General features: G+C 42.8%; 2 protein-coding genes across 4 annotated transcripts; one reads left to right on the top strand and one right to left on the bottom strand.

Moving 5' to 3' along the window:
• The first annotated feature begins 215 nt into the window (after positions 1-215).
• Positions 216-3,374, top strand: LOC117503493 (gremlin-1-like). 3 transcript variants are annotated; one of them, XR_004558580.1, is made up of 2 exons: positions 216-1,552; positions 3,039-3,374. XR_004558580.1 is itself a non-coding variant. In XM_034162738.1 (2 exons), the coding sequence occupies exon 2, from the start codon at positions 935-937 to the stop codon at positions 1,454-1,456; it is 522 nt and encodes a 173-aa protein (XP_034018629.1). In that variant the 5' UTR covers positions 216-804; positions 933-934; the 3' UTR covers positions 1,457-2,954. The 3 variants fall into 3 exon arrangements, 1 of the variants encoding a protein (XP_034018629.1); XR_004558579.1 differs by having other exon boundaries at positions 2,987-3,374; XM_034162738.1 differs by lacking the exon at positions 3,039-3,374 and having other exon boundaries at positions 216-804; positions 933-2,954.
• Positions 2,887-25,950, bottom strand: LOC117503494 (formin-1-like). Its single transcript, XM_034162739.1, has 6 exons — positions 25,833-25,950; positions 17,031-17,123; positions 14,616-14,667; positions 14,235-14,369; positions 9,243-9,324; positions 2,887-3,898 (listed from the first exon to the last, which is right to left on the bottom strand). Exons 2-6 carry the CDS (start codon positions 17,050-17,052, stop codon positions 3,860-3,862), a joined length of 330 nt encoding a protein of 109 aa, XP_034018630.1. The 5' UTR covers positions 17,053-17,123; positions 25,833-25,950; the 3' UTR covers positions 2,887-3,859.
• Positions 25,951-26,338: the final 388 nt, after the last annotated feature.

Below are 26,338 nucleotides of genomic sequence, written 5' to 3'. Positions count from 1 at the left end.
GGTCCCCTTGACAGCCAAGTACATGTTGGCCTCAACTAAAAATTTATGGTTTTGGAGATAGTGTTTTGCATCTGAACTCTTCATATGTTTTTAAGACACCCAGTGACCGACAGTATGTTGGAATGCGGAATAAATAATACGACCCCTTTAACAGGAAAATTGTCTTATGGCTTCAGCACACTTACATACACTTAGCGGACGGTTAAAAATAGGTTCCAGTTGCAGAAAGTGGTTTTGTCCTCCTGGTGAGTAGTTTTAGGGGACATTTAACCAGATTGATAAACATATTAACTCATGAACCAAAACTGTTAAAATATTCCCTTCTTGGCAGTGAATCGGTATTATATTAAGAAGATACAGAGTTCTTCACTGTACAGATCGAGTCACAGCTTGAAGTTAAATCTTTCTGTCGTGATGTGCAGCCACTGAGCTTAAAGGTTTCAGTACAAACCAAACTAATGATTACTATCTTTGTTTTGGTGATTGGTTTCTGTGGAATAATTTGACTATACCTCGTAACAGCACCTCACTTTATTCTAGTTTAATCCGTCGCGCTGGCAGCAATGAAAATGCTTCATTTTACTCAAAGGATTGTCGTGCTTTTGTATAAATAAATGATTTATCTGCATTGACATCGTTTGGAGGTGGATTTTTTTTTTCGGACAGTGAGGAGGAGGAGTGTTCTGCAGCCGAAACACAAGGCAGTTTAAAAACCTCAGTAAAAACGCAGACGACTACACAACTGTAGGAGACACTCGTGCTGTTATTTCTTCAGACCATCTTGTGAGAAACTTGGACAAACAGGTATCTGATGCTTTTTGTTACAATGAACGGGCAAATTCTCGTGTAATTTAAACATTTTCTTAAAGGGATGGTGCGTAAAACGCGCGTAAAAGCCGTGCGTAAAAGTTCGTGTTTGCCCTCCTGTGCAGGGATGAAGAGACAGTCACTGCTGACGTCTGCGGTTGCTTTGGCGATGCTGCTCAGTGCGCCGAGGAGCGCACGCGCCTTCCAGCACCCCTACAAATACAACCCGAACGAGTCGGAGATGTCGGCGCAGGTTGCCGCCAGCGGAACCTTTGTCCGGAGCGCGGGGCCCGTCACCGCCACCGACGAGGTGCTGGAGTCCAGCCAGGAAGCGCTGCACGTCACGGAGCGTCGGTACCTGAGGACGGACTGGTGCAAGACGCAGCCGATCAAGCAGACCATCCGCGAGGAGGGCTGCGTGAGCCGCACCGTCATCAACCGCTTCTGCTACGGTCAGTGCAACTCCTTCTACATCCCGCGGCACATCTACGGCGAGGACAGCGCCTTCCAGTCCTGCTCCAGCTGCAAACCCAGAACCTTCACCGCCGTCACCTACACCCTGATCTGCCCGGGCCGGGCGCCGAGCACGGCGAAGAAACGCGTGCAGCGCGTAAAGCAGTGCCGCTGCACCACCATAGACGTGGATTAAAGCCTCCGCGGAGGGAAGCGCAGCTTTACGCACAAGACAGACCTGCAAGATGTACAGGAACCTTTAAAGGGGCGGAAGGAAAGTTAACAAAAAGATGTAAGTTTAAATCACTGACAAAAATTCAAACATTGCAGGTAAAGAAGAATAAGAAAAAGGTAGTTTAACACATAATCTGTAATTTGTTCAACTTCAGTCAGTTACATCACTTCAAAGCGTGATGAAGGTCAGTCTCATGAACTGAAAGAATCTGAGTGTCCATGGACACTGTGGAGACGATCTGGACGTCACAATTCGGTCAGGTCAAGAGGTCAAAATCCCCCCCCCCCCCCACCCAAAAAAAAATAAAATCTATCCTTTTCCCTGCATTCTAAAGCAATTTGGGAAACCAAATACAGACTTTTGTCACTGTTTTTAATACCTCGTATTTATATTAAACACTGGAAATCTAATTCTGCATGCAGCAGAGTTCATCGATCAGCCTTTGTTTATGGAAGACCTTTTCCATATTTTGCCACACCTTTGGTCAGCTGTGCAGTCGGGGGGGGGGTTACAACCCCTCACCCACCCCTCTGATTCGCCACTGGAAAAAGATGCAATGAATCATCTGGGATCACAAACAAACAAAAACCTTTTTGCCGTTTATCCCCGTGATGCATCACCACTACAGAAGGCCAGTGAAGGAGACCTCAGTGACCATCACCTCATCCTGGACTCCCAGAGTTTATTTTATTTTTAAAAAACTTTCAGTTTGAAAATTGCATTTTGAACTCTTGAGTCTGCTCTGAAATAGAGAAGCTAAAGTAGGAGCATAAACATTATTTATCCATATGTATTTGGACAGTGACTCTTTGGTGTGTGTTTGTGCACATGCGCTTTGGTGCACGAACACAATGGGGTGGAAATGACACACGATGTGCTTACAGTGCATTTTATTCATTATTTCTGAATAGACCTAAATCTGATTTACACCCTGAGGTCAGAGGTGTGGTCCTGATCTCTGGATCAATATGAGGATTGTTTTCAATACCAGTCATCACTTTTACAGCCAGTTTTCTTTCGACAGATCAGACGATGGATGTGTGAACATTTCAAAGTCATTGAATATGTCTTCATACAAATGGTGGGGTACTCTGTGGTAAATCCTTCCATCCCCCGACTGGTGTAAAATAAGGTGGCTGTATAAGTGACCATTTGCATCAACTTAATCCTCATATTTTTAGTTTGTCCAATTATGTATGGGCTCTGAAATGGAGGAACTGCTTAAAAATGTCTAATTCCTAAATGGTTAATGTGACATTTTTGTTGAACCTTTTGAATTCTAGCTGACTGGTTCATTTCAACTCCACTGTGTTGGTGTAAAGAAGCAAAATTGTCAAAAAAAATGTGCCCAAATACTTATGGACCTCACTGTAATTTGGATACACTTTATTAAAAGGTGTTTGATGGTACATAAGGAGGCTCTTGGTATAAATGGGGTTAAACTAATGAAGCACTTGTTTTAGGTTTGTCCAACAATTGTCTTTTTTTCAGTTTGGGGTCTTAAATTCAGAACATTTTGAACAGTAACTTCTGCATCCTGCAGCAGAAGACACTACAAGGACATCAGCTCTCTTCAAGACCACACCCACACCATCGCCATCACCTCCTCCAAATATGAAACATCACAGCAGTTAAGTGAAAACAAAACATTTCAATCAGATTTCATCAGTGGTTTTGGTTTTAAATCGTCAATTTGAGTGTTCATGTCCTGACAGATGTTGCAGATGTTTGCGTGCAGAAATAATAATCCAGGCTCGTGAATGTTTTTACACCAAAGCCACAGGATGCTTCAGAAAGGACTTATTTTGTTTCCACTATGTGGGATGTTCAAAAATGTTTAAATGCCATTTTTCTTAGCGCCATGTGTAAAGTACAGTAATCATAAAAGTATTTAGAAATAAACAGTTTGGAATCTAACTTTATTTGTGGTTTTTATTTTTGGCAAAACATTAAGAATATGCACATTTGGAAGATGAAGATGAAGTCTGAAGTCAAGACATTGCTCTTTATTTTTGATTGACATCCTCACACTTAAAAGTGCTGGTGAATAACTGAAGTGATAAATAAATATGTCCATCTTGTGTCCATCAAAGATGAGCGTGGACAACACTGTGCCACAAAGACGGTGCAGATCACCTCAGCAGGTGGATTTAGTGATGAGCTCCTCCCCCTGATTTAATGTCCTGATTATCTGTGAAATCACTTGTTGAGATGATCAGTAGAGGGAAACCTGCACAGATGTTGTCATCATGCTCCCCTGATCCACGACATTCAGAAGTCCAAGAATCCCGTCTGACTCAGGCGGATCCAGCAGAGATGTTTGCACCATCCTTATGATCCAGATGTTATTATTTAAATGCTTCCTTAAGACACGCTGGCTTCTTTCAGGCGCAGTCTCTGTTTCTGTTGGAAGTAAAACAGGTTTGCACTTGAGTAAAAAGAACAGCACAACTTTCTAATCTCCTTTTTAATGACTTATTTATTGCCAACAACACTGACATCAATAAATGTCATGTTTAGGCAAATTACACACTTAATTTTGAAAACATTTTGCAAACTGTTCCTTATGGATGTGCACCAGCAGACGGAACAGGAACCAAATATTTCATGTGCAAATCAATCTTCTTTATACAGGGAGCATGTCGAAACCGTACAGAGATTTCATCATTTACAGGGACCCAATATTATACCATCCACGGAATCAAAGTGATGAGTTAATCTGTTTTAACAGGAAGAAACCTCAAACAGGATCAGAATCCATAGAGGAGCCATCTGCTGCAACTGGACTGTGGATTCTGTAAGAAACTGAAGCCAAAAAGAGGCCAGCTGGTGGGTCTACTGCCAATTACTTGAAGCTGAAATGTTTCTTACAGACCTCAGATGTCAAGTTGAAATTTGGTTTCCCTGTAGCACAGGAGTTGGACTACCAACCTTTCAATAGGAGTTTAATGTTGTGTGTTGGGGGGGTGTGGCTGAACATTTTGGTGTTCTTTTCTTTTCTTTGCTCTCCAGGTGGTATGCAAACTGATTTATTGTCTGTGGAGAAGGTGCTGGCAGAAGAGTCCTTCACCCTCATCAACGTAATGTGCAGCACCTGTGGATGGTGCTCACGTGCAACCTTAAAGACTTTCAGCTGAAGCAGATAATGAGATGGCGTTCTGCATTTAAGTCATGTGTGATTCAAGCAGAATTGCCGGGAACTCGACCTTGTGATGTTCGTTTGTGAGACGCTGAGGACCGCGCCTGGGTTTGACACATCGTGCCTGTGAAGGAGGAAGGGTGAGGGACACATGCTGTCAGCACACATCAGAGGTGATTGATTATCTGAATAATTGTTAACAGTAACTTGGTATTTTGTTACGCAGTATATTTGAACTTTGATGAGAGTTGTGCAGCTCGCTTCTCACTGCCGTGGCATGCGGACTGATGATCCTCCACCTGTTGTGAGAAGCTGCTCATTTACATAAAGCTTGAATTCGGACCTGAATGTGTTGCTGATAGTGTGTGCCTTTTGAAGGATATTAGTTGTAGCTGCTGACTTACCTCACCTTTTCTATCCTTAGCAGAGTCGGTTTGTCGTGTCCACCTGGGGGGTGTTTGGCGGTGAACGTGAGTCCAGAAGTGCCGGGCTTCGATCCTTTTGGGTGCTGGAGAGCGTGCCGTCCTTCACTCCGCCAGACCGACGCAGTTTTTGTTTGTACACTTTGTTATGCACCAAAAGGGGAAAATAAATTGTTTTGTTATTGGAACCGCTTTCTGGTTGTTTTAGCGCTGGGTTCCGTCAGACGCAGGTCCGCTCCTCAACCCGCGTCGACACATAACAGTAGTTCCCGGCCATTCCATAATGGAACCAGCGGCAGAGGCGGTTCCATTCGCCGAAAGAGTTCAAGAACACTTGGAGAAAATATGGGAGCAATTACAGCATCTCACAAACCAAATTAAACAAACAGATGTCCGCATTACGGAGCTTGCAGCGCAAGCCGTTCCGCTTCCTGCTGCTCCAGCTGTGGCACCATCGATACCGGTGCAGATAATTCCGTCACCCAGAGATTCGGCTTCCGAATTGATTATTTGTCGTCCGGAGCCTTATGCTGGAAACGTTGAAGCTTGTGCTCCATTTTTGATGCAATGTTCTCTGGTTTTTGCTCATACCGTTGCCCAGCGGTTGCTGAATCTCAGGCAGGGGAGGCGGAGTGCGGCGGATTATTCTGTGGATTTCCGAATTTTTCCTGCTCAGTCCGGTTGGAATGCCGTAGCATTAAGCGGAGTGTTTGTGGTTGGTTTAAATGATCCATTAAAAGACGAGCTAGTAGTCCGTGACGAGCCAAATGATTTAGATGAGCTAATATCGTTGGTGATTCGTCTAGATGATCAGATGAAGGAGCGTGGACGCGAGAGAGGGCGGCCATCAGAACAGGTTTTTTTGTCTCGGGGTTTTCCCCGACACAGATCTGGGCTGCCTCTTCTTCGCCCCACTGAGACTCCTCCGACGGGACCTCTGGCTCCTCTTGCAGATGAGCTCATGCAGCTCGGACGAGCTGAAGCCGCTATATTGCCCCGTCATAGAAGCGTCAAGAAAAATAGTGGTGACGTCTCTCCAGGTGTTCTGGGACAGGCGAAATAATACACAAAAAAAAAAAAATAATTTGTTTGGGCTAATGTTTTTTTTATTTCTGAAAGGGGTTATAAATTGTTTGGGGATTCAGGGGCTATCTGGTGGAGTGAACGACAGGCGGTTCGAAGCCCGTCCTGGACTCGGTTAATCGTTGTTTTTTATTATTTGTATTTAGGTATTTTCTGTTTGGGTCTGGGGTCGTTTTGTTTTGTTGTTGTTTATTTCCCTACTTCCCTAACCCCAACCTCACTCGCCCCAAGACCGTTCGTCTTGTGGGTTGTGGGGTGGTGCAGGTTGGTCACGCTGAGCGTTCTCAGAAGACCTCTGCACCTGGGGGGGGGGGTTGTTAGGGGCGTTTTTTCTGGTTTGGTTAGGGCCCGGTTCCACTCCAGCCTCGGTGGGCCTTTGTACCGTTCGTCATTGGTGTTGCCGGGGTGTGGTGCAGCGGGAACATACCTCAGTCGGAGGGGTGGGCCGATCTGTTGCCATTCGCCATTTCGCTAGTTCCACCCCTCCCGATAGGCTGGGGTATGGTCGAGTTGGGGCACCGGACGTATTTCCGGTTTTCTGCTGCACCTTGGGGTTGGGGCCGGGTTAGTTTTTCCTGTTCCCTTCCCCGGCTTGATGTTTTGTGCCATTCGCCAAAATGAGCCGCCGAAAGGCTCTGGGAGGGATCTGGGGTCTTTCGGGGTGCTGGGGAAGGTAACAGGGCTTATCGGTTGTTTTATTTGCCCCCGGGGTTGTTTAATGTAGTCCTCCGGGGGTTGGACTTTTGTTTTTTTGTTTCCTTCCAGGTTCCACCTCCAGGGTTGATGGGACGGTCCTCTGGGGGGGAATTGGCTTGTGGGGCCGACTAGCCAAGTGTGGCCGGGTCTGGGGTTCCTGGGTTGTGGGGAGGGTGCCTCCTGGGGTTTGATGGTACGGTCCTCTGGGGGGTGCCGTTGCTCCATGTGTACCTGGGGACCTCTGTGGGATTCCGGCCTTGGCTATTCCTCCTGGAACCGGCGGAAAAGGCCTTCTGGGGGGGTGTTGGGCTCTGCAAGTCGTTCTGGGGGGGTTGTTTGTTATTTTTCTTTCATGCATTTATGTTTGTATAGTGTTTGTGGGGCTGTGTTGGGTTTTTGCATTTGGGAGTTTTTCTTTTCTTCCCGGGGTTGGATGGGACGGTCCCCTGGGGAGGTTTTGGGTGGGTTTTATGTTTTTTCTTGTATGTTGGATTGTACTAGGGACTGTTTTGGGGTTTTTGTTGATGCCAGCCGGCCTTCCAGCTGCGGTGCCCTGTCCTGTTGTCTGTGGTGGACCTTGGGAGCGTTACGCTGTCTGCTTCCTGACGAGGACCCCGGAGGGAGGTGCTGTTCTCGGACCTGGTCTGTTCGGTCGCCGGGAGGCTTCCCGTTAAAGGGGGGGTACTGTTGTGTGTTGGGGGGGTGTGGCTGAACATTTTGGTGTTCTTTTCTTTTCTTAGCTCTCCAGGTGGTATGCAAACTGATTTATTGTCTGTGGAGAAGGTGCTGGCAGAAGAGTCCTTCACCCTCATCAACATGATGTGCAGCACCTGTGGATGGTGCTCACGTGCAACCTTAAAGACTTTCAGCTGAAGCAGATAATGACATGGCGTTCTGCATTTAAGTCATGTGTGATTCAAGCAGAATTGCCGGGAACTCGACCTTGTGATGTTCGTTTGTGAGACGCTGAGGACCGCGCCTGGGTTTGACACATCGTGCCTGTGAAGGAGGAAGGGTGAGGGACACATGCTGTCAGCACACATCAGAGGTGATTAATTATCTGAATAATTGTTAACAGTAACTTGGTATTTTGTTACGCAGTATATTTGAACTTTGATGAGAGTTGTGCAGCTCGCTTCTCACTGCCGTGGCATGCGGACTGATGATCCTCCACCTGATGTGAGAAGCTGCTCATTTACATAAAGCTTGAATTCGGACCTGAATGTGTTGCTGATAGTGTGTGCCTTTTGAAGGATATTAGTTGTAGCTGCTGACTTACCTCACCTTTTCTATCCTTCGCAGAGTCGGTTTGTCGTGTCCACCTGGGGGGTGTTTGGCGGTTAACATGGGTCCAGAAGCGCCGGGCTTCGATCCTTTTGGGCGCTGGAGAGCGTGCCGTCCTTCACTCCGCCAGACCGACGCAGTTTTTGTTTGTACACTTTGTTATGCACCAAAAGGGGAAAATAAATTGTTTTGTTATTGGAACCGCTTTCTGGTTGTTTTAGCGCCGTCAGACGCAGGTCCGCTCCTCAACCCGCGTCGACACATAACATTTAATTCAAGATACACCATCATTTAAAAGTTTGGACACACTTTCTCCTTTCAACTATCCTGAGCCAAGTTGTCCAGCTATTCCTCTGAGATGCTGAGGTGTTCCCAAGCCTCCCCAAGGAGGCAACCAGGGGACATCCTCACCAGATGCCCAAACCACCTCAGCTGGCTCTCTGTGATACCAAGAAGCAGCAGCTTGGCTCCGAGTCCCACCCAGATATTTGAACTTGTCGCCCTGTCCCTGAGTATAAGCCCAGTTACCCGGCAGAGGGATTGAATATCTGCTACTTGTGTCCCTAACCTTGTTCTCTCAGTCACTGCCCTACATTCATGACCATAGGTGAGGATAGGAGCATAAACTGAGAATCTCCCCTTCTTGCTCAGCCTATTCCTCACCACAACGGACCAGTGCAGCCTCCACAGGAACTCATATTTAGCCCCAATCTGATCCTGGTCCCAGTCCACCGAGCTACAGATGGATACTGGCTTTGGTTAGGGACTAACTTCTCATCATCCAGACGGAGTCGTAGACTCTCATCCACTTCATTCTACAGTTTCTGTGGATACAGACCAACCTGAACCCCCGCATAGCCTATACAGGACTACAGGACTTAGATGCAGTGGCATCTGCTGCAGGTGGTCCTTATAGGTACTGATGTAGGTTGATACCCAAACATTTACAGTCGTTTTAGCTTTTCTGATTTTGAGCAAAATAAAATGTACCAATGCAGCCAATTTTTTTAAAAAGATCATGTTTATGTGAGATTTTGATGTCCATCAGCAGCAGAAGAAAATCAACAAAGTATGTTATTTGCTTTGGGGTATCCAAACTATTCAAATCAAAAGCATATCTTACCAGACTGTTTGTGTTAATCTTTCTGGTCTCCACCTTCTTGTCGTCTGTGATCCTCCTCACTGACAGCTGAGCCTCGTTCAGTCTGTGGTCACAAGGTCATATTTGCATGTTTTGTTTTCATCATCGAACCAAACAGCAATAGACAAAAGAAGACTGGAATCCCCCCCAACACGCACACATACACATACACACAAACACCCACGCACATACACACACACTAAACTGGAGGAGAAAAATTCCTGATGACACAACATTCCTCATGTTCATCTTGTTCCTCTGTTCCTCCCATGTCCTTTGGTCCAGTTCCACCAAACTTGGGTTGTGGATGAATGTCGACCCCATAGTTGTCCTCAAAGGGTTCATTTGGGCAAAGGTCAAGATCATTACATTCAAAGGTCAAAGTTTAGATTTTTTTTTCACTGATTTCCACCAAATTTGGCACACATAAGCAGATTCCAGAACTGCCCAGGTAAGATCAATTATGCAAAGGGTCAACAAGGTCATGCCCGGTCTGCCTACTTGTTGATCTACTTTGTCTGCTTTTTGATCATATTTGGTATGTGAATGTGGGTTGACCCTGTAATTGCCGTTAAAGGGTTCATTTTGACAAAAGTCAAGGTCAGTGGAGTCAAGGTCATGGAATTTGATTTGCACATATGTTGGTAGATTCCAGAATTACCCTGCAAAGGTCAATCAAGCAAGAGAAGGTCAAGCTCTAAAAGTTAAAGGTCAGCGGTATGAACTCTGCTGAGCGGATCTGAGAGAATGTGTCATAATTCATCATCAAGCCAAATCTCAACTCATTCCAGTTTCTCACATGTGGATTTTCTCTTGATGGTTACGGAATTACAACCCCTGGCAAAAATTATGGAATCACCGGCCTCGGAGGATGTTCATTCAGTTGTTTAATTTTGTAGAAAAAAGCAGATCACAGACATGACACAAAACTAAAGTCATTTCAAATGGCAACTTTCTAGCTTTAAGAAACACTATAAGAAATCAGGAAAAATAATTGTGGCAGTCAGTAATAGTTACTTTTTTAGACCAAGCAGAGGGAAAAAAATATGGACTCAATTCTGAGGAAAAAATTATGGAATCATGAAAAACAAAAGAACACTCCAACACATCACTAGTATTTTGTTGCACCACCTCTGGCTTTTATAACAGCTTGCAGTCTCTGAGGCATGGACTTAATGAGTGACAAACAGTACTCTTCATCACTCTGGCTCCAACTTTCTCTGATTGCTGTTGCCAGATCAGCTTTGCAGGTTGGAGCCTTGCCATGGACCATTTTCTTCAACTTCCACCAAAGATTTTCAATTGGATTAAGATCTGGACTATTTGCAGGCCATGACATTGACCCTATGTGTCTTTTTGCAAGGAATGTTTTCACAGTTTTTGCTCTATGGCAAGATGCATTATCATCTTGAAAATTGATTTCATCATCCCCAAACATCCTTTCAATTGATGGGATAAGAAAAGTGTCCAAAATATCAACGTAAACTTCTGCATTTATTGATGATGTAATGACAGCCATCTCCCCAGTGCCTTTACCTGACATGCAGCCCCATATCATCAATGACTGTGGAAATTTACATGTTCTCTTCAGGCAGTCATCTTTATAAATCTCATTGGAACGGCACCAAACAAAAGTTCCAGCATCATCACCTTGCCCAATGCAGATTCGAGATTCATCACTGAATATGACTTTCATCCAGTCATCCACAGTCCACGATTGCTTTTCCTTAGCCCATTGTAACCTTGTTTTTTTTCTGTTTAGGTGTTAATGATGGCTTTCGTTTAGCTTTTCTGTATGTAAATCCCATTTCCTTTAGGCGGTTTCTTACAGTTCGGTCACAGACGTTGACTCCAGTTTCCTCCCATTCGTTCCTCATTTGTTTTGTGGTACATTTTTGAGACATATTGCTTTAAGTTTTCTGTCTTGACGCTTTGATGTCTTCCTTGGTCTACCAGTATGTTTGCCTTTAACAACCTTCCCATATTGATTGTATTTGGTCCAGAGTTTAGACACAGCTGACTGTGAAAACTAACATCTTTTGCAACATTGCATGATGATCTACCCTCTTTTAAGAGTTGATAATCCTCTCCTTTGTTTCAATTGACATCTCTCGTGTTGGAGCCATGATTCATGTCAGTTCACTTGGTGCAACAGCTCTCCAAGGTGTGATCACTCCTTTTTAGATACAGACTAACGAGCAGATCTGATTTGATGCAGGTGTTAGTTTTGGGGATGAAAATTTACAGGGTGATTCCATAATTCTTTCCTCAGAATTGAGTGATTCCATTTTTTTTTCCCCCTCTGCTTGGTCTAAAAAAGTAACCGTTACTGACTGCCACAATTTTTTTTTCCTGATTTCTTATAGTGTTTCTTAAAGCCAGAAAGTTGCCATTTGAAATGACTTTAGTTTTGTGTAATGTCTGTGATCTGCTTTTTTTCTACAAAATTAAACAACTGAATGAACATCCTCTGAGGCCGGTGATTCCATCATTTTTGCCAGGGGTTGTACAATCAGAGCAAATATTGAATTGTAAACTAACATGGCTTGATATTATCCATCTGTTCAAAAACGTTACTACTAGTCAAAACTGTAATCCTGAAGTCCTAAAAAGAATTTTCTTTGGCACCACTATAATATTGGCTTTTAGTATTTTAATAAAGGATTTACAATCTTATATGACCAATATGATCAAAATTCTCCTTTTTCTGGAAAATATTTCATGTTTGAACAACATGAGTAAAAATTGCAACAAGATGCCACAAGACGTTGGGGAAACTCAGTTTCCCAGCATGCCAATCAGGGGTTAAAGGGCACTACTAGAACCATATGTTAGCATTAATACAGGATTATTGCACAGGGTGTCAGCTACAGAAGAAGAAGAAGAAGAAGAATAGCATTAGCATGGATTGGAAAGAAAAAGAAGAAGAAGAAAACAAAGAAGAAAAATAGCATTAGCATTAGCATGGAGTGGAAAGAAGAAGAAGAAGGAAGAATAACATTAACATTAGCATTAGCATGGATTGGAAAGAAAATGTGGTCGGCCTTCAACTGTGACTGAAAGCTCTCCTCCCCAAAAATGGAAACAAAGACCAGAAAAACTTCGGATAAGTTGTTGGAAATCTGAAACAGGTAAGATTACTGTGTCACTTAGCAATAATAATGTTTTTCTGTGTTGTGTGCTGGCTGTCTGAATATCGGCAAAGTTTGAGGAAGGGAAGTTATAAATTGTCAGTAGCTTCTATTTGGTGTGTTTTTGATCAAATACTCAAGCAAAAAACAAATAATTTGAATGTGTTCAGCACATTTTATGAATTGGAACTATTCCCGAATGGGACCTGGACCATATTGGAATTGTGCTGCTGTGTAAGACTCCCAGAAGTGTGCAAAGCTGTGGGCTGGAAGCAGAAGTATTAATATATTTTACAAATATTATACCCTAACCTGGACATTTATTCTAATCATAACTTTAACTCTAAACCATGTGAGATAAAATCATTTCTAAAGTTACTAGATGGGTTTCGAACTTTGTTCTGACACCAAAAAATGTTTTCAGGAATAGCAGCTCATATTTGGGAGTTTAAAAACACATGCAACATTGTGTAGCAGCATGTTGCATTATGGGTAATAATAAAACACCTGCAGGTTGTCTGTAAAGCAAACTCGCTATATTTGAGCAAAAAAAGTTAACTACAGTTTTACTGATACGGCATAGAAATAAAGGTACGTAATGATCAATCGACATCAACACAAAGTAAATTTTTCTCAATTTTGTGGAACATTTAAAAGGCACCAATAATAATCATACAACTATTTGAGAAATGCTTCTTTTTTTGCTTGTTTGCTTGTTCCACTACTCCTCCGAGGTGTTTGGGCCATTTTCCACCAGACCTGCTGTTCACATGCAGGATGATCCAGAATTGCCCTCAACAGGGTTGTTATACCAAAGGTCAAGGTTATTGGAGTCAAAGGTCAACATTTTGGTTTGTCTGTCTTGTTTATTGCTGGCCAACAGACCTGTGAGGAGTCCACAGGTCTGTTGGCCAGTTTTCACAAAACTTGATCTGTGGATGACAGTTGACCCCAGAATCACCCTGAAAAGGGTTTGTTTTGGCAAAGGTCAAGGTCACTGGGGTCAAAGTTCAAAATTATGATTCCCCCCTCCCACTCTGCTGTCCACCAAACTTCACACACACAGCTGTCAGTAGCTTGTTGACTATAGGTCTAGTTCATCTATGATTACTGAGGAAATAAGCGGGTCATAATTTTTAATGCCCACACTGAAGCCACCCGCTGTGAAAACCACAACCGCGGCCACATTAACATGATTTAATGAAACAGATCGGTAACTCTGAAATGGGGACGTGTTCAGGTTTCATTCATCCCACCCAGGTCACGCAAGTTCTCTCACATGCTCCACCTCTTTATCCAGATGTAGGCGGAGTAAGCACTCCCGACATGGCAACACTAAGTAGCACTTTTTGAGCTTCAACACTGCTCTTCTCTTAAAAAAATAAACCTGTGGGTGATGTCACAGAGCGTTTGTCCAATATATTTACAGTCTATGCTGATGATAACTTTCTGATCTAAGAAACAACCTGTCGCTCCACGTGTTGCTTTAACAAGTCATTTCTGGGAATTATTTCAAGTTGTTAAAATTTTTACTTGCACTATTTTTAACTGGATATTGTAAATTTTACAGTATTAAGTCAACACTGCAGTGAGTGCATATATCACATAATGTTATATCAACGTCATTATTGTTAAGCCTAGTTAATCAACAGTAACAGTTCATTTACACTGTGACAGAGTTGATTTAACTGTGTTTTAAAGGGGACCATAGGCGCAAAGTGGAGTGTTAATTTAACACTGCAAAATTTAGTGTGTATAAACCTGATTTTTTGCAGTTTGATCCCCTTGACACTTGTTAGTCATCTCATTAAGTTCTACACTGTGATGTGAACTGGGCAGATACCTGGCTTTGGAAATCTTCTTGCTCTCTCTTTTCCACCGGACTTTGAAGTCGGAACAAAACTCGAACCAGAGCATGAAGAAATCCTTCTCTCTGCTCTTTGGTTTCAGGCCAAAGTAGTGCTTCAAGTCCTGAATACTGAGTGTCAGGAAAAACAGGAATTTAAATGCAGTTAATAAGGATGCAGACGTGAATTTATTTGCACCGAGTTTGATTTTTTTTTTTTTCTCATTCGCAGCTCAGCTCAAAGTCAAACAAGTTTCATGAGTGTGCTGCAACCATCGGCATCAATCCACATCCAAGCTGTTAAACGCTGCAAAAACCTTAAAATGAGATTTAAACACTTTTCTTCTGTCATCAGACTGAATAATTCCGTGCACCAACCTTTTCTGCACATCCATCAGCTGTATGGAGGTTTCAGTGTGATCTTTTTGTGCTGCACACAAACAGATGAGACATTTTATCAAACAGACAAGAGCACAAAGCGTGAAGGAGAACAACGCCCCCTACAGCAGAGCAGCCTCTATCCTGTCTGTGTCATCTGCTGTACGATGTGTAGTTTCTCCCACATTTTTGTTTCTATAAAAAGGGTAATTATGATGTACAACCCCTGGCAAAAATTATGGAATCACCGGCCTCGGAGGATGTTTATTCAGTTGTTTAATTTTGTAGAAAAAAAGCAGATCACAGACATGACACAAAACTAAAGTCATTTCAAATGGCAACTTTCTGGCTTTAAGAAACACTATAGGAAATCAAGAAAAAAAGATTGTGGCGGTCAGTAACGGTTACTTTTTTAGACCAAGCAGAGGAAAAAAATATGGAATCACTCAATTCTGAGGAAAAAATTATGGAATCGCCCTGTAAATTTTCATCCCCAAAACTAACACCTGCATCATATCAGATCTGCTCGTTAGTCTGCATCTAAAAAGGAGTGAACACACCTTGGAGAGCTGTTGCACCAAGTGGACTGATATGAATCATGGCTCCAACATGAGAGATGTCAATTGAAACAAAGGAGAGGATTATCAAACTCTTAAAAGAGAGTAAATCATCACGCAATGTTGCAAAAGATGTTGGTTGTTCACAGTCAGCTGTGTCTAAACTCTGGACCAAATACAAACAGCATGGGAAGGTTGTTAAAGGCAAACATACTGGTAGACCAAGGAAGACATCAAAGCGTCAAGACAGAAAACTTAAAGCAATATGTCTCAAAAATCAAAAAATGTACAACAAAACAAATGAGGAACGAATGGGAGGAAACTGGAGTCAACGTCTGTGACCGAACTGTAAGAAACCGCCTAAAGGAAATGGGATTTACATACAGAAAAGCTAAATGAAAGCCATCATTAACACCTAAACAGAAAAAAACAAGGTTACAGTGGGCTAAGGAAAAGCAATTGTGGACTGTGGATGACTGGATGAAAGTCATATTCAGTGATGAATCTCGAATCTGCATTGGGCAAGGTGATGATGCTGGAACTTTTGTTTGGTGCCTTTCCAATGAGATTTATAAAGATGACTGCCTGAAGAGAACATGTAAATTTCCACAGTCATTGATGATATGGGGCTGCATGTCAGGTAAAGGCACTGGGGAGATGGCTGTCATTACATCATCAATAAATGCACAAGTTCATGTTGATATTTTGGACAATTGAAAGGATGTTTGGGGATGATGAAATCATTTTTCAAGATGATAATGCATCTTGCCATAGAGCAAAAACTGCAAAAACATTCCTTGCAAAAAGACACATAGGGTCAATGTCAATGAGCAGATCTGATTTGATGCAGGTGTTAATTTGGGGGATGAAAATTTACAGGGTGATTCCATAATTTTTTCCTCAGAATTGAGTGATTCCATATTTTTTTCCTCTGTTTAGTCTAAAAAAGTAACCGTTACTGACTGCCACGATCTTTTTTTCTTGATTTCTTATAGTGTTTCTTAAAGCCAGAAAGTTGCCATTTGAAATGACTTTAGTTTTGTGTCATGTCTGTGATCTGCTTTTTTTCTACAAAATTAAACAACTGAATCAACATCCTCTGAGGCCGGTGATTCCATAATTTTTGCCAGGGGTTGTATGAATCAAAAAATTGTGTATGTCCCACCGAGAAACAACCCTGTGGAGCTGCCGGTGTTGCTGCTGCTGTTGCTGCTGCGATTTCAGATTTGTGCCTCGGTTCTGAGCTGGACGCATTTCTTTGCAGCGCATTAAAGTTTGTGCGTGTGTCACTGCCAAACCCGTCTGATCCATATCTGAGTTTTTGTTCTGAACTTATCACTCACACAGATCATAAGTAAAGGGACGTGGGACAGAACAAAGCCTCCTCTTATCTGACTGCTGCAGACAGACATTTAATAAGAATAAATGGAGAAAGTGCAGCAGAGATCATGTTAAACATTTCAAAAAATATCAGGGACATCGGTTCCCTTAGAGATTAAAATGCAAAATCATCTGGCGTTGGTGCTACATTCATTTGAAATGGGGAAAAAAGTAAAATTCTGTATCTTTTTATTTAAATTGTTTTTATGTATTTATTTTTGTTATATCACACCTCTTTTATTATTTGATTAGTAGTATTAGTATTATATACGTGTATAAATATATATATATATATATATATATATATTTTTTTTTTTTTTTTCGTTCTCCTGACTGCAACTCTTTGGGGTTGCTGCAGCACATCATCTACCTCCATTGCACCTGACAGTGGTGGGTCAAGAGGGGTCAAGGGAGGTCAAAAAACAGGTAAAAAGTCAAAACAATTTCCAGCTGTACAATAATGACTGTCTCAACTCACCATTGAGAAGAAACGCCTCCATCTTGTCCTTAAATGGTTGGAGTTGTTCCTCCGGGGAGCCCGAGCAAACCTTCTGAACATCCTTCTCAAATCCTGAAAGAGTCACACAGTTGAGGGGGAAAAAAAAAGCTACTTTTAATTGTGTACATATTATGAATGATAAGGTCAGTTTTTGCAGCCCTAATCCAGTTAAACACCGTTATCAAGCTTCTACTCACCTTTAAAATTTACTTTGTTAGCAACAAATCATATTTTTGCATTAATTTAGGAAGGAATGAATGAGAGCGAATGGGGGGAACTGTTCTAATAGCTCTTAAAAGAGATATAAGACCAATAGATATAAGAACTGTTACTTGTCACTGTTACTTGTTATTTAAACACTATCACATGAGTGTTTTTAACTAGTTCTATTTATTATGTCCACAGTCTGGTGAGTTTTCATGTCATATTTAAGTCTAGGCATGCATGAATGTGATCTCTCTGCTGGCTGCACAACAAATTGGCTCATTGGGGATAATAAAGACACCTTGATAAGATACCATATACTCAAAATAGCAATGAAACACAACCAACTTTATTATCGGTATTTATTAGTACAATGTTGTTTCATTACAGTTTCCAACTTTTCATGATGTTTTAGAAGTATAGGGAAGCCCAGAGTTTTGGTATTTTATGAGGATGTTTGGAGGGGCAGAGAAGTATGTGAAGGTGGTGCAGGATATGTACAAGGACAGTGTGACAGCAGTGAGATGTGCAGTTGGAATGACAAATTAATTCAAGGCGAAGGTGGGATTATGTCAAGGATCGACTCCGAGTCCTTTCTTGTTCACAATGGTGATGGACAGGTTGATGGATGAGATCAGACAGGAGTCTCCATGGACTATGGTGTTTGCTGATGACACTGATCTGTAGTGAGAGTAGAGAGCAGATTTAGATTAACCTGGAGAGGTGGAGATACACTCTGGAGAGAAGGGGAATGAGAGTCAGTAGGAGAAAGATGTAGACTTGAGTATGTGTGTATGAATGAGAGGAAGCCCAGTGGAATAATGCAGTTGCAAGGAGTGGAGGTGGTGAAAGTGGATGAGTTTAAATACTTTGGGTCAACTATCACAAGTAATGGAGAGTGTGGTAGGTGAAGAAGAAAATGCAGGAAGGGTGGAATGGGTGGAGAAAAGTGATAGAAGTGATTTGTGACAGAAGGATATCTGCACAAAAGTGATGGCGAGATATGTTGTACAGCTTTGATGTGGTGAAGCAAGCAAAAAGACTCAAGATTTTCTTTGGGAGTGATGAGGATGAACAGGAATAGGAATGAAAATGTCAGAGGGAAGACACAGGTAGGACAGTTTGGAGACAAAGTCAGAGAGGTGAGACTGAGACAGTTTGGACATGTGCTGAGGAGGGACCCGGGGTATATAGAGAGAAGGATGCTGATGATCGAGCCACCAGGCAGGAGGAGAAGAGGAAGGCCAAAGAGGAGCTTTATGGATGTGCTGAGGGAGGACATGATGGAGGAAGATGCAGAAGACATGGTGAGATGGAAACAGGGGAAGAAAAAGTAACAGCATGAGTTCTCAATTTTCTGTCTGTTTTGGTTGTAATGTTTGAGTTTGTTTGTCACATTACGTCCCAACATTAAGTCCCTGTTGGGTCACTTCTGTGGTCCATGTCAGGTCCTCACTTCATGACAGGGATTTAAATCGCATTTTGTCTCCACGTCAAGTCAAGCCTTTACATCTTCACGCCACACACACTTCACACACCTCCGTCATAAGCCTTCACATTACACCACTCCAAGACAAGACATGCCAGAATTACACCCCCCTCACATGCCAGTTCTTCTCACCCCATCCAAACAAGTAAAGCTTCTACACCACACCAAGCCTTTCCAGCTTTCCATCACATCAATTGAGACTCTGTCACACCTTCACTCCATGTCAGACATTCTCTCTTCATCACAGCAATTCCTCTGGCCACCTTAATCTCCACGCCAACCATAAGTCTCTTCATGTTTCCCCAAAGTTGACTGCCACACCCTTTCACTGCAAGTCTCCACATCACCACCTCAAACAAGGTAAAGTATCTACAGCACCTCAAGTATTGTCCCACTGCTACATCAAGACTTTATGACATATACATTTCTACTTCATGCCAAGTCTCCACACTCAGTCATGCCATGGTCTGGGAGCATGCACTACCTGAGTCTCAGCCACTCAGGCAGATGACCGGTCCATTCCCACCTCTTGTAAGTAGTCTTCTACATATCAGCCACAGCAAGGTGAAACATGGGAGTTTTCCATTTACTGGGGTCCTCAACACTATGGCATCTGTATGCTGGATCATACCAACAGAAACTGCTGGTTGGTACCCAAGTATCCTCCATAGAGACCTAGTCATCATCTGGTCATCATCTTAGCATCCAAGTCTCACAGTCATACAGTAAGACAGTAAACACCAGCAGAGGTGTCAAATCCGGCTTCAGAAAGTAAAAACCCTCCCATGTGTTGCTTCTACCTGTGCACCTAAAACAGGTGATCTCAATAATTAGCTCACCCATCTGCCTGAAGAGCTGAACTAATTACAATCAGCTGGTTTATTGGGAAGATGGAACAAATATGTGGCTGGACTTTTACTTTCTGAAACCGGATATGACACCTCTGAACACCAGCAACCTCAAAACTTGGAGTTTTGAGGTTGCGACCATCACCTCTGTCCAGTGACCCCAGAACTCTATAACTTCTTCTGAGGCATCTCAGTCTCAGGACCAAGAATCCATAGACATGATGTCACTGCTGAGATAAGTTTAAGTCTCCAAAAATCCAATACCTTCCCCACATACATCTACACTTCTGATGGCTGAGTACAGAAAATCATCGAAAGCTTGGATCTTTGTCTTGACCTAGGACAATCACAAACCCAAAAGTAGTAACGCCGTCGCAAGCAGAACCCCTCAGCCCCATTGACGGCAAAAGTGTTGATGATCTCTGATGGCATTTTCGAGTTAATGAATGGAATGTGAAATTCAAATTGGCCATCAGTAGCCATCGTCTTGGTGGAGTGACACCCTGGTGTTGCATACGTGTCATCCTTTATCAACCAAAGACCTATCACGGAAATTTCAGACTAGTCCCTCCGGTAGTTCTTTAGTTACCATCTTGAAATGAGTGACGGGTCTGAATTTTCAAAAGGTTTCTTCCTCTACCAAACCCAGACCCTGTAGCAGTTCTTCAGTTATCATCCAGAAACGAAGCGACTGTGGGACAGACAGACGGATATTACGTGTGACAATACCTCTCCATCCTGTTGGAGATGACGGGTAAAAAAAACAATGACTGATGACTGCATGTAGACTTTAAACTCAACTGATGCCATTTTTGCACCTCAGTGGATTTAAATCATGCAACAGCGTATTCTTCATGTGTCCAGATTCATCTGAATGAACTCTTTGTATTTCACCACTTTGGGTGACCACTGTGTGTGCTGCTCGGGTGGATGGATCATAACAACAAATACACAGCCAGGGTTTGGGTTCAGCTTTAAACTAACTCCACCTGTGTCCAAGCAGGAGGTTTTCAGCTCCTTCAGATATGGTTTATTTAGATGTACTTGGAGATGGCGACTGCAGCTTCTGTTCCTCTGCCTGTCTCTGTGTCGCTCGGTTTCCCTGCATCCAATCAGCGGATCACAGGAGCCAGTCTGTGGAGGAAGTCATAATAGAGGCAGCGACAGGAGCCGAACCCCTGCCCCCTGCCCTGACGCTCGATCAACATCTCCCAGATAAGATTACAAAAGAATACTGTTTTCATTCTGGATTTGTGTAAACTATGGAGGCAGGTATCTCGCTAAAGCGCGTGGCGAGACTTTCTTTTGTCTGGTGTCTTGTTCCTTGCGACCACGTGCTGACTTCAGATGGGAAAAGGTTGCTTCAGATGACGGCCGCAGAGATCCCGTTTCTCGAGGGGCAGTTGATGATTTCTTACAGCGACGGTTTAACTGTGAGGTTTTGAAAACATCAGAAAGCCACATGGATCTGATGCAACTCCTGCACGACAAAGAGGAAACTCATGGATTTCGAACTAAAGCCATGCACGAAATGCAGAAAAAGAAAAGTCATGAAAATGTAAACCACATTGCTGTGTAGTAAATACTACAGAAAAACACGTGCAGTAGGTACTTCAATGGCAGTCAGGTGAAACATGAGCGTGTCTTTGGCCTTCTTCAGCCAATGTGGTTCTCGACACTGAGTCACCCGCGTGCTGGATCACGCCCAGAGAAATGCACCGCATGGTCAGAATGTCACTGCTGACATTCCCTCACAAGGCAAGTGATCAGCCTCCTCCGAATTTTCCGACTGACTCAAGGTCATTCCAGTAAGAAAGCTCCTTCAACTTCTTGCTTGTTTTCACTCTGAGTCACCACAGAGGATCTGAGGTAGATCTGCATGTTGCTCTGGCCCAAGTTTCACGCTGGATGCTCCACCTGATGTAACTCTACATAACATATGTGGAGAACTGGCAGGGGTGGCGTCGAACCAGGAACCTTCCGCACTGGAAACGACCGCACCAACAACAAAACAAATCTGGCAGCTGTGGTTGCCAGATTTGTTACAATACAGTACAAACAAGAGCAATCGGAGATTTCTGACGTCCGCCAGACTTTACCTGGATCCAGATTCCACAACACAATGCAATTAATTGCATACGGATCCAGAATGGTCTGACTGATCAACATGTTGCAATCTGATATTTAATTCACAAGATGAAACAAAATAGTGTTTTCCTGATCTTGGTTTTACATTGTGATCGTATCTTTCTGCTGTAGAACCTGCATATTGATCCGGATCACTGCTAACAAATCCTGAGGCACAATCTGTATCGGGATCGCCTCCAAAATTCAGTGGAGTCTTCCATGGCCTAATATCTATCTGTGGTGCAAATTGATGCAAATTTGGTGAGAATCCATGAAGCAGTTTTGACATAATCCTTCAAAGCCTATATAAAGTGAAATCTTGAACCACAATTTGGATCCAGATCTGGATCACCTCCAAAATTTAATGGAGTCTTCCATGGCCTACCATCTACATGTTGTGAAAATTTCGTTTAAAAAATCCCTGCAGTAGTTTTGACATAATCCTAAAAAGTCTACAAAGTGAAATCCTGATCCAGAATCTGGATCTGGATCCAGATCACTTCCAAAATGTAATCGAGTCATCCATGGGCTACCATCTATATGTTGTGAAAATTTCGTTAAAAAAAAATCCATGCAGTAGTTTTGACATAATCCTAAAAATTCTACAAAGTGAAATCCTGATCCAGAATCCAGATCCAGATCAGCTCCAAAATTTAATGGAGTTTTTCATGGCCTAACATCTACTGTATCTGTGGTGAAAATGTGGTCAAACTCTGTGCAGTAGTTTTGATTTAATCCTGCTAACAGACAGACAGCCAAATAAAGAAACAGACTTAAAAATGAAACACAAAATGTTCTTTACTCTATAAAATGGTTGTAATTTGCAAAAAATAAATACAAGGAGAGTGGGGATGCTTGAACTGGGCATATTCTGTTTGGGAAGCAAGTACACAAACTGCTTGCGTCACCATTCTGTCGCGTAGTGGGAATCAGTCTGAAAACGTAATTGACTGCAGAATCTGTTTCCATCGCACGACTTTTTTCTAAACATTCATTCATTTTCTTTGCCCACTTATTCCAATTGAAGGTCACCGGGAGCCTTTCCCAGTGGTCACTGTGCGAGCGCCAGGGTACACTCTGGACCGTCCGCCTGTCTGTCACAGGGCCACATATAGACAAACGCATTCCCACCTGGAGTCCGTTCAAACTTTCCAATTTATCCAATCTGCATGTCATTGGAAATGGAAGGAAGCCGGAGAACGGGAAGCGATCCAACATCCTTCTTGATGTGAGGCAACAGTGCTAAACAATATGATAAACAATTCATTATATTTTCATATAACTTCCTATTTTTTATAACTTCCTGTTGTGTGACAGCACAGTTGTGCACACGGTAACTGTGCTTGCCTCACAAAAATATCTCAGGTTCAAGGCTGCCTGGGCTCCATTCTCCTTACACAGCTGCAGCTGTGTTTGGGGAAAAACCAGTTCACACGGATCCCATTCCAAACCCCCCGTGGTGGCCGTGAGCAGAATGGAAGAAGCACAACAAAATGTCATGGAATGGGATTCAACGTACAGTTAGTCAAAAACTGCATTTAAATTCCATAGAAATTACATGGCATGATAATAAAAATAATTTTAATTCAGCAAAAAGAAAAGAGAAATAAAAAAGATAAATGAATGCAAACAAAATGCTGGTGATTTGCTGGTTTAAAATGTATTTTTTTTATGTATTCATCTTATTAATTTTTTGTATTGCAACAATGTTATACTGTAAACTTTACAGGATGTTCTGTAAAGATACTTACATATTTTTATTGTATTTTTACAGAATTATTCTGCCAAATGCAGCTGCCAGTTTATTACCATTTAAAAGCCGAAGAATTAGTTTTATTTTGTTTTTTTGTTGTTGTTGTTTTGTTTTTTTAGTACCGTAGTTCCCAGTGATGCTCCAAAGAGACCTAGTACTGAAGATGTCCAGTGTGTCACCTTTGGTGGCAACCAAACCTCACAGCCACACATTAAGATAGGAAGCACTGGGACTCTCAAGACTCGGACCTTCATTCTCCTACCAAGATATGAGTCATCAAACATCTCATGTTTGTGACCTCATGATTCCATAAGCTCTTACCAGATGTTTCTCAATCTCAAAGACCAAGGACTTAAATATATGAAAGTTACTATGGAGAGAAATGAATGTTCCTACAGTTTATTTCTAAAAGTTGGATCCTAATCTTGTTCCAAGACAACTGCAAATCCGGAGACTCTCATTCCTCACTTAGCTTCTCAAGTTCTGCCATCAGGGTATCCTTTGTCCACGATGTCAAGACCAGTAAACCTTTCCTCGCCAACAAACGCACCAAAGCTGTTGGTTTCCACGGCACTTCCCAGCATCCAGTCCATGCAGACATTCACTTGGCAAATTCAGAGATTCTCCCTCTGTTCTGCAAAGCACTCACAGGACCTGGGTTTAGGGTGGCTACAATATCCAGCAATGTCATGAAGATCTCACCAGTTCTCAGGAAGTCCCAGATAGCAGGTCAGTCACCGACATCTCATACTGTGAAAATCAACACAGGCTACAAAGAAGCGCTGCCAACATTTGCACTGGTGCTGAGTGAGAGTCGGCCTGGGATCCAGTCAGGGGTCGATTCATTGGGAAGCACCTGCACCAACTGGTCGTGCGGTGTTTCTTACTACAGATGGTCATGATACAACCTCCTGGTTATCAACATTTGCCTGGTGAAGATGCTGCACATATGACCCTTTAAATGACAAAATCAGGCAGGAACATTTGTTCCTCTGTGAATAATCCAGACTTCACCATCAACAGGTCTGTCTGGAATGATTTTCCCAGAGCAGTAAAGTTCTTGGAAAATGATGCTGCCATCAAAGGCACTGGACTGAAAATGAAGATTCTCCTGAACACAGATGATCTCAGTTTGTTACATCATAAACTGAGCAAGCGAACCAATCACAGGGCAGTGGGCGGGGCTTCGGCTGCTTCATGTGCATCAAATTTTGCAGTGAGAGTTCTGGAGAATGTGCGCATTCAAGCCAATTTATGCCATTTTTGTGGGCATTTTCTGTGAAAAATGGTCATATTATGCATTGAAGAATATCTTTATATCCATTAAAATGATACTGGAGAAGTAAAAAGTAAAGATAAAGTAAAAATCGTCACCAGACAGACTAATGAACATATAACAGACAAATCTGAGTGTTGGAGAATTAAAATGATGCTGGAGAATCACGTCCAGTGTTTTAAAACCTTAGAGAAGATCCCTCAGAGAGACTCATTTGGTTGCACTCAAACAGCGAGATAGTGAAGAAGGACAAAAGCGCGGCTTCTAACCAGGCATGAGGGCGGTTCAAACGCAACAGAAAGAACCCAAGATGGCAGATCCAGATTTCAGATGTTTGGGTAGATGGGCTGATAAGACAAAGCTGTGTTGAGAGCTGAAGAAAGCTATCAGCGGTGCACATCGAGGGGCCACACTGGTGATGCCGTAGAGGAGGTTAAGGATCCGTGCGTCTCCGTGCACAGATGCTGGAGCGCTGCAGATTGCATAAGCGGGACGCTGCCGTCTCCATGTGACGGAGACACAAAGGCACAACAGCAGCAGATCTGACGGACGTGATTAGAAGGTGGATCTGAAAGGCGCCAGGCCAGTATCAGTCTCTGAACAAACACACACACACAAACAAACACATGCAAGACGCACAAATGCTCATGGATATGACAGAGCAAAGGTTAACGTGATGGCCATGTTGAACGCCATCGCGTTGGCTCGCTTACTGAGACAACAGGACAACACAAAGGCTTTTGTGAAGCTTTGTTGTGTTTGGTGATAGAAAGAAAACAGTTATCCAAAGTATAAACAGTTGCTGAGCCGCCGGGGGGGGGGGGGGGGGCTGAGGTTCAGTCTGTGGGAACTCTGGAGAGAAATGCAAAATCAGAGTGATAGAGTTACACAAGCTGAGGTTTTCAACAAAAAACACTCAGCAGAATAACCACACGGCAGCTCGGTTCCCGTCAGCCAGTGGCGCGGACGCTACGGCCTGTTGTCTGCTCAGGCAGGGCGGAATGTTTTTGGGACTGTGTGAACCAAGAGGTTTGGTTTTCATTATTCTGGAGTGTCTGCACAACAGTGACATCGTGAGGCCTACTTATCAAATCCTGTCCCAGCTGTCCCAGGTCTCTGCTGAAGTCCTCGAAATCAGCCTGCGATGCCAGGAAGACGTCCGGAGGGTCTGGAAGGGGACACACACTCCTGTCTGTGCCAGCATTCTGAAGGTTTCCAACACCCCCCCCCCCCCCCCAAAAAAAGACAAAAGCTTCAGTGACACAATAAACACAAAGTTTACTTATTGAAACATCTCATATTCAATGCTGTATTTCCTGGAGTAGAAGTCGTGGGGGGGGTACTACGAGTACTTTGTGAGGTCCATTGACTTACATAATCCAATGTGCCATATATATATATATATATATATATATATATATATATATATATATATATATATATATATATATATATATATATATATATATATATATATATATTTCTCTCTTCCCAATGCAGTTTTTTGAGGTGCAACTTCTACTCTGGAAGATACAGTAATTCCAAACTCAACAGTACAACAACCGTATCTTACATGTTTGTATGCTTTTA

This window comes from Thalassophryne amazonica, chromosome 21 (genome assembly GCF_902500255.1).
Source record: "Thalassophryne amazonica chromosome 21, fThaAma1.1, whole genome shotgun sequence".
NCBI classification, from domain to species: domain Eukaryota; kingdom Metazoa; phylum Chordata; class Actinopteri; order Batrachoidiformes; family Batrachoididae; genus Thalassophryne; species Thalassophryne amazonica.
This window is presented reverse-complemented; position numbering and strand designations above follow the sequence as displayed.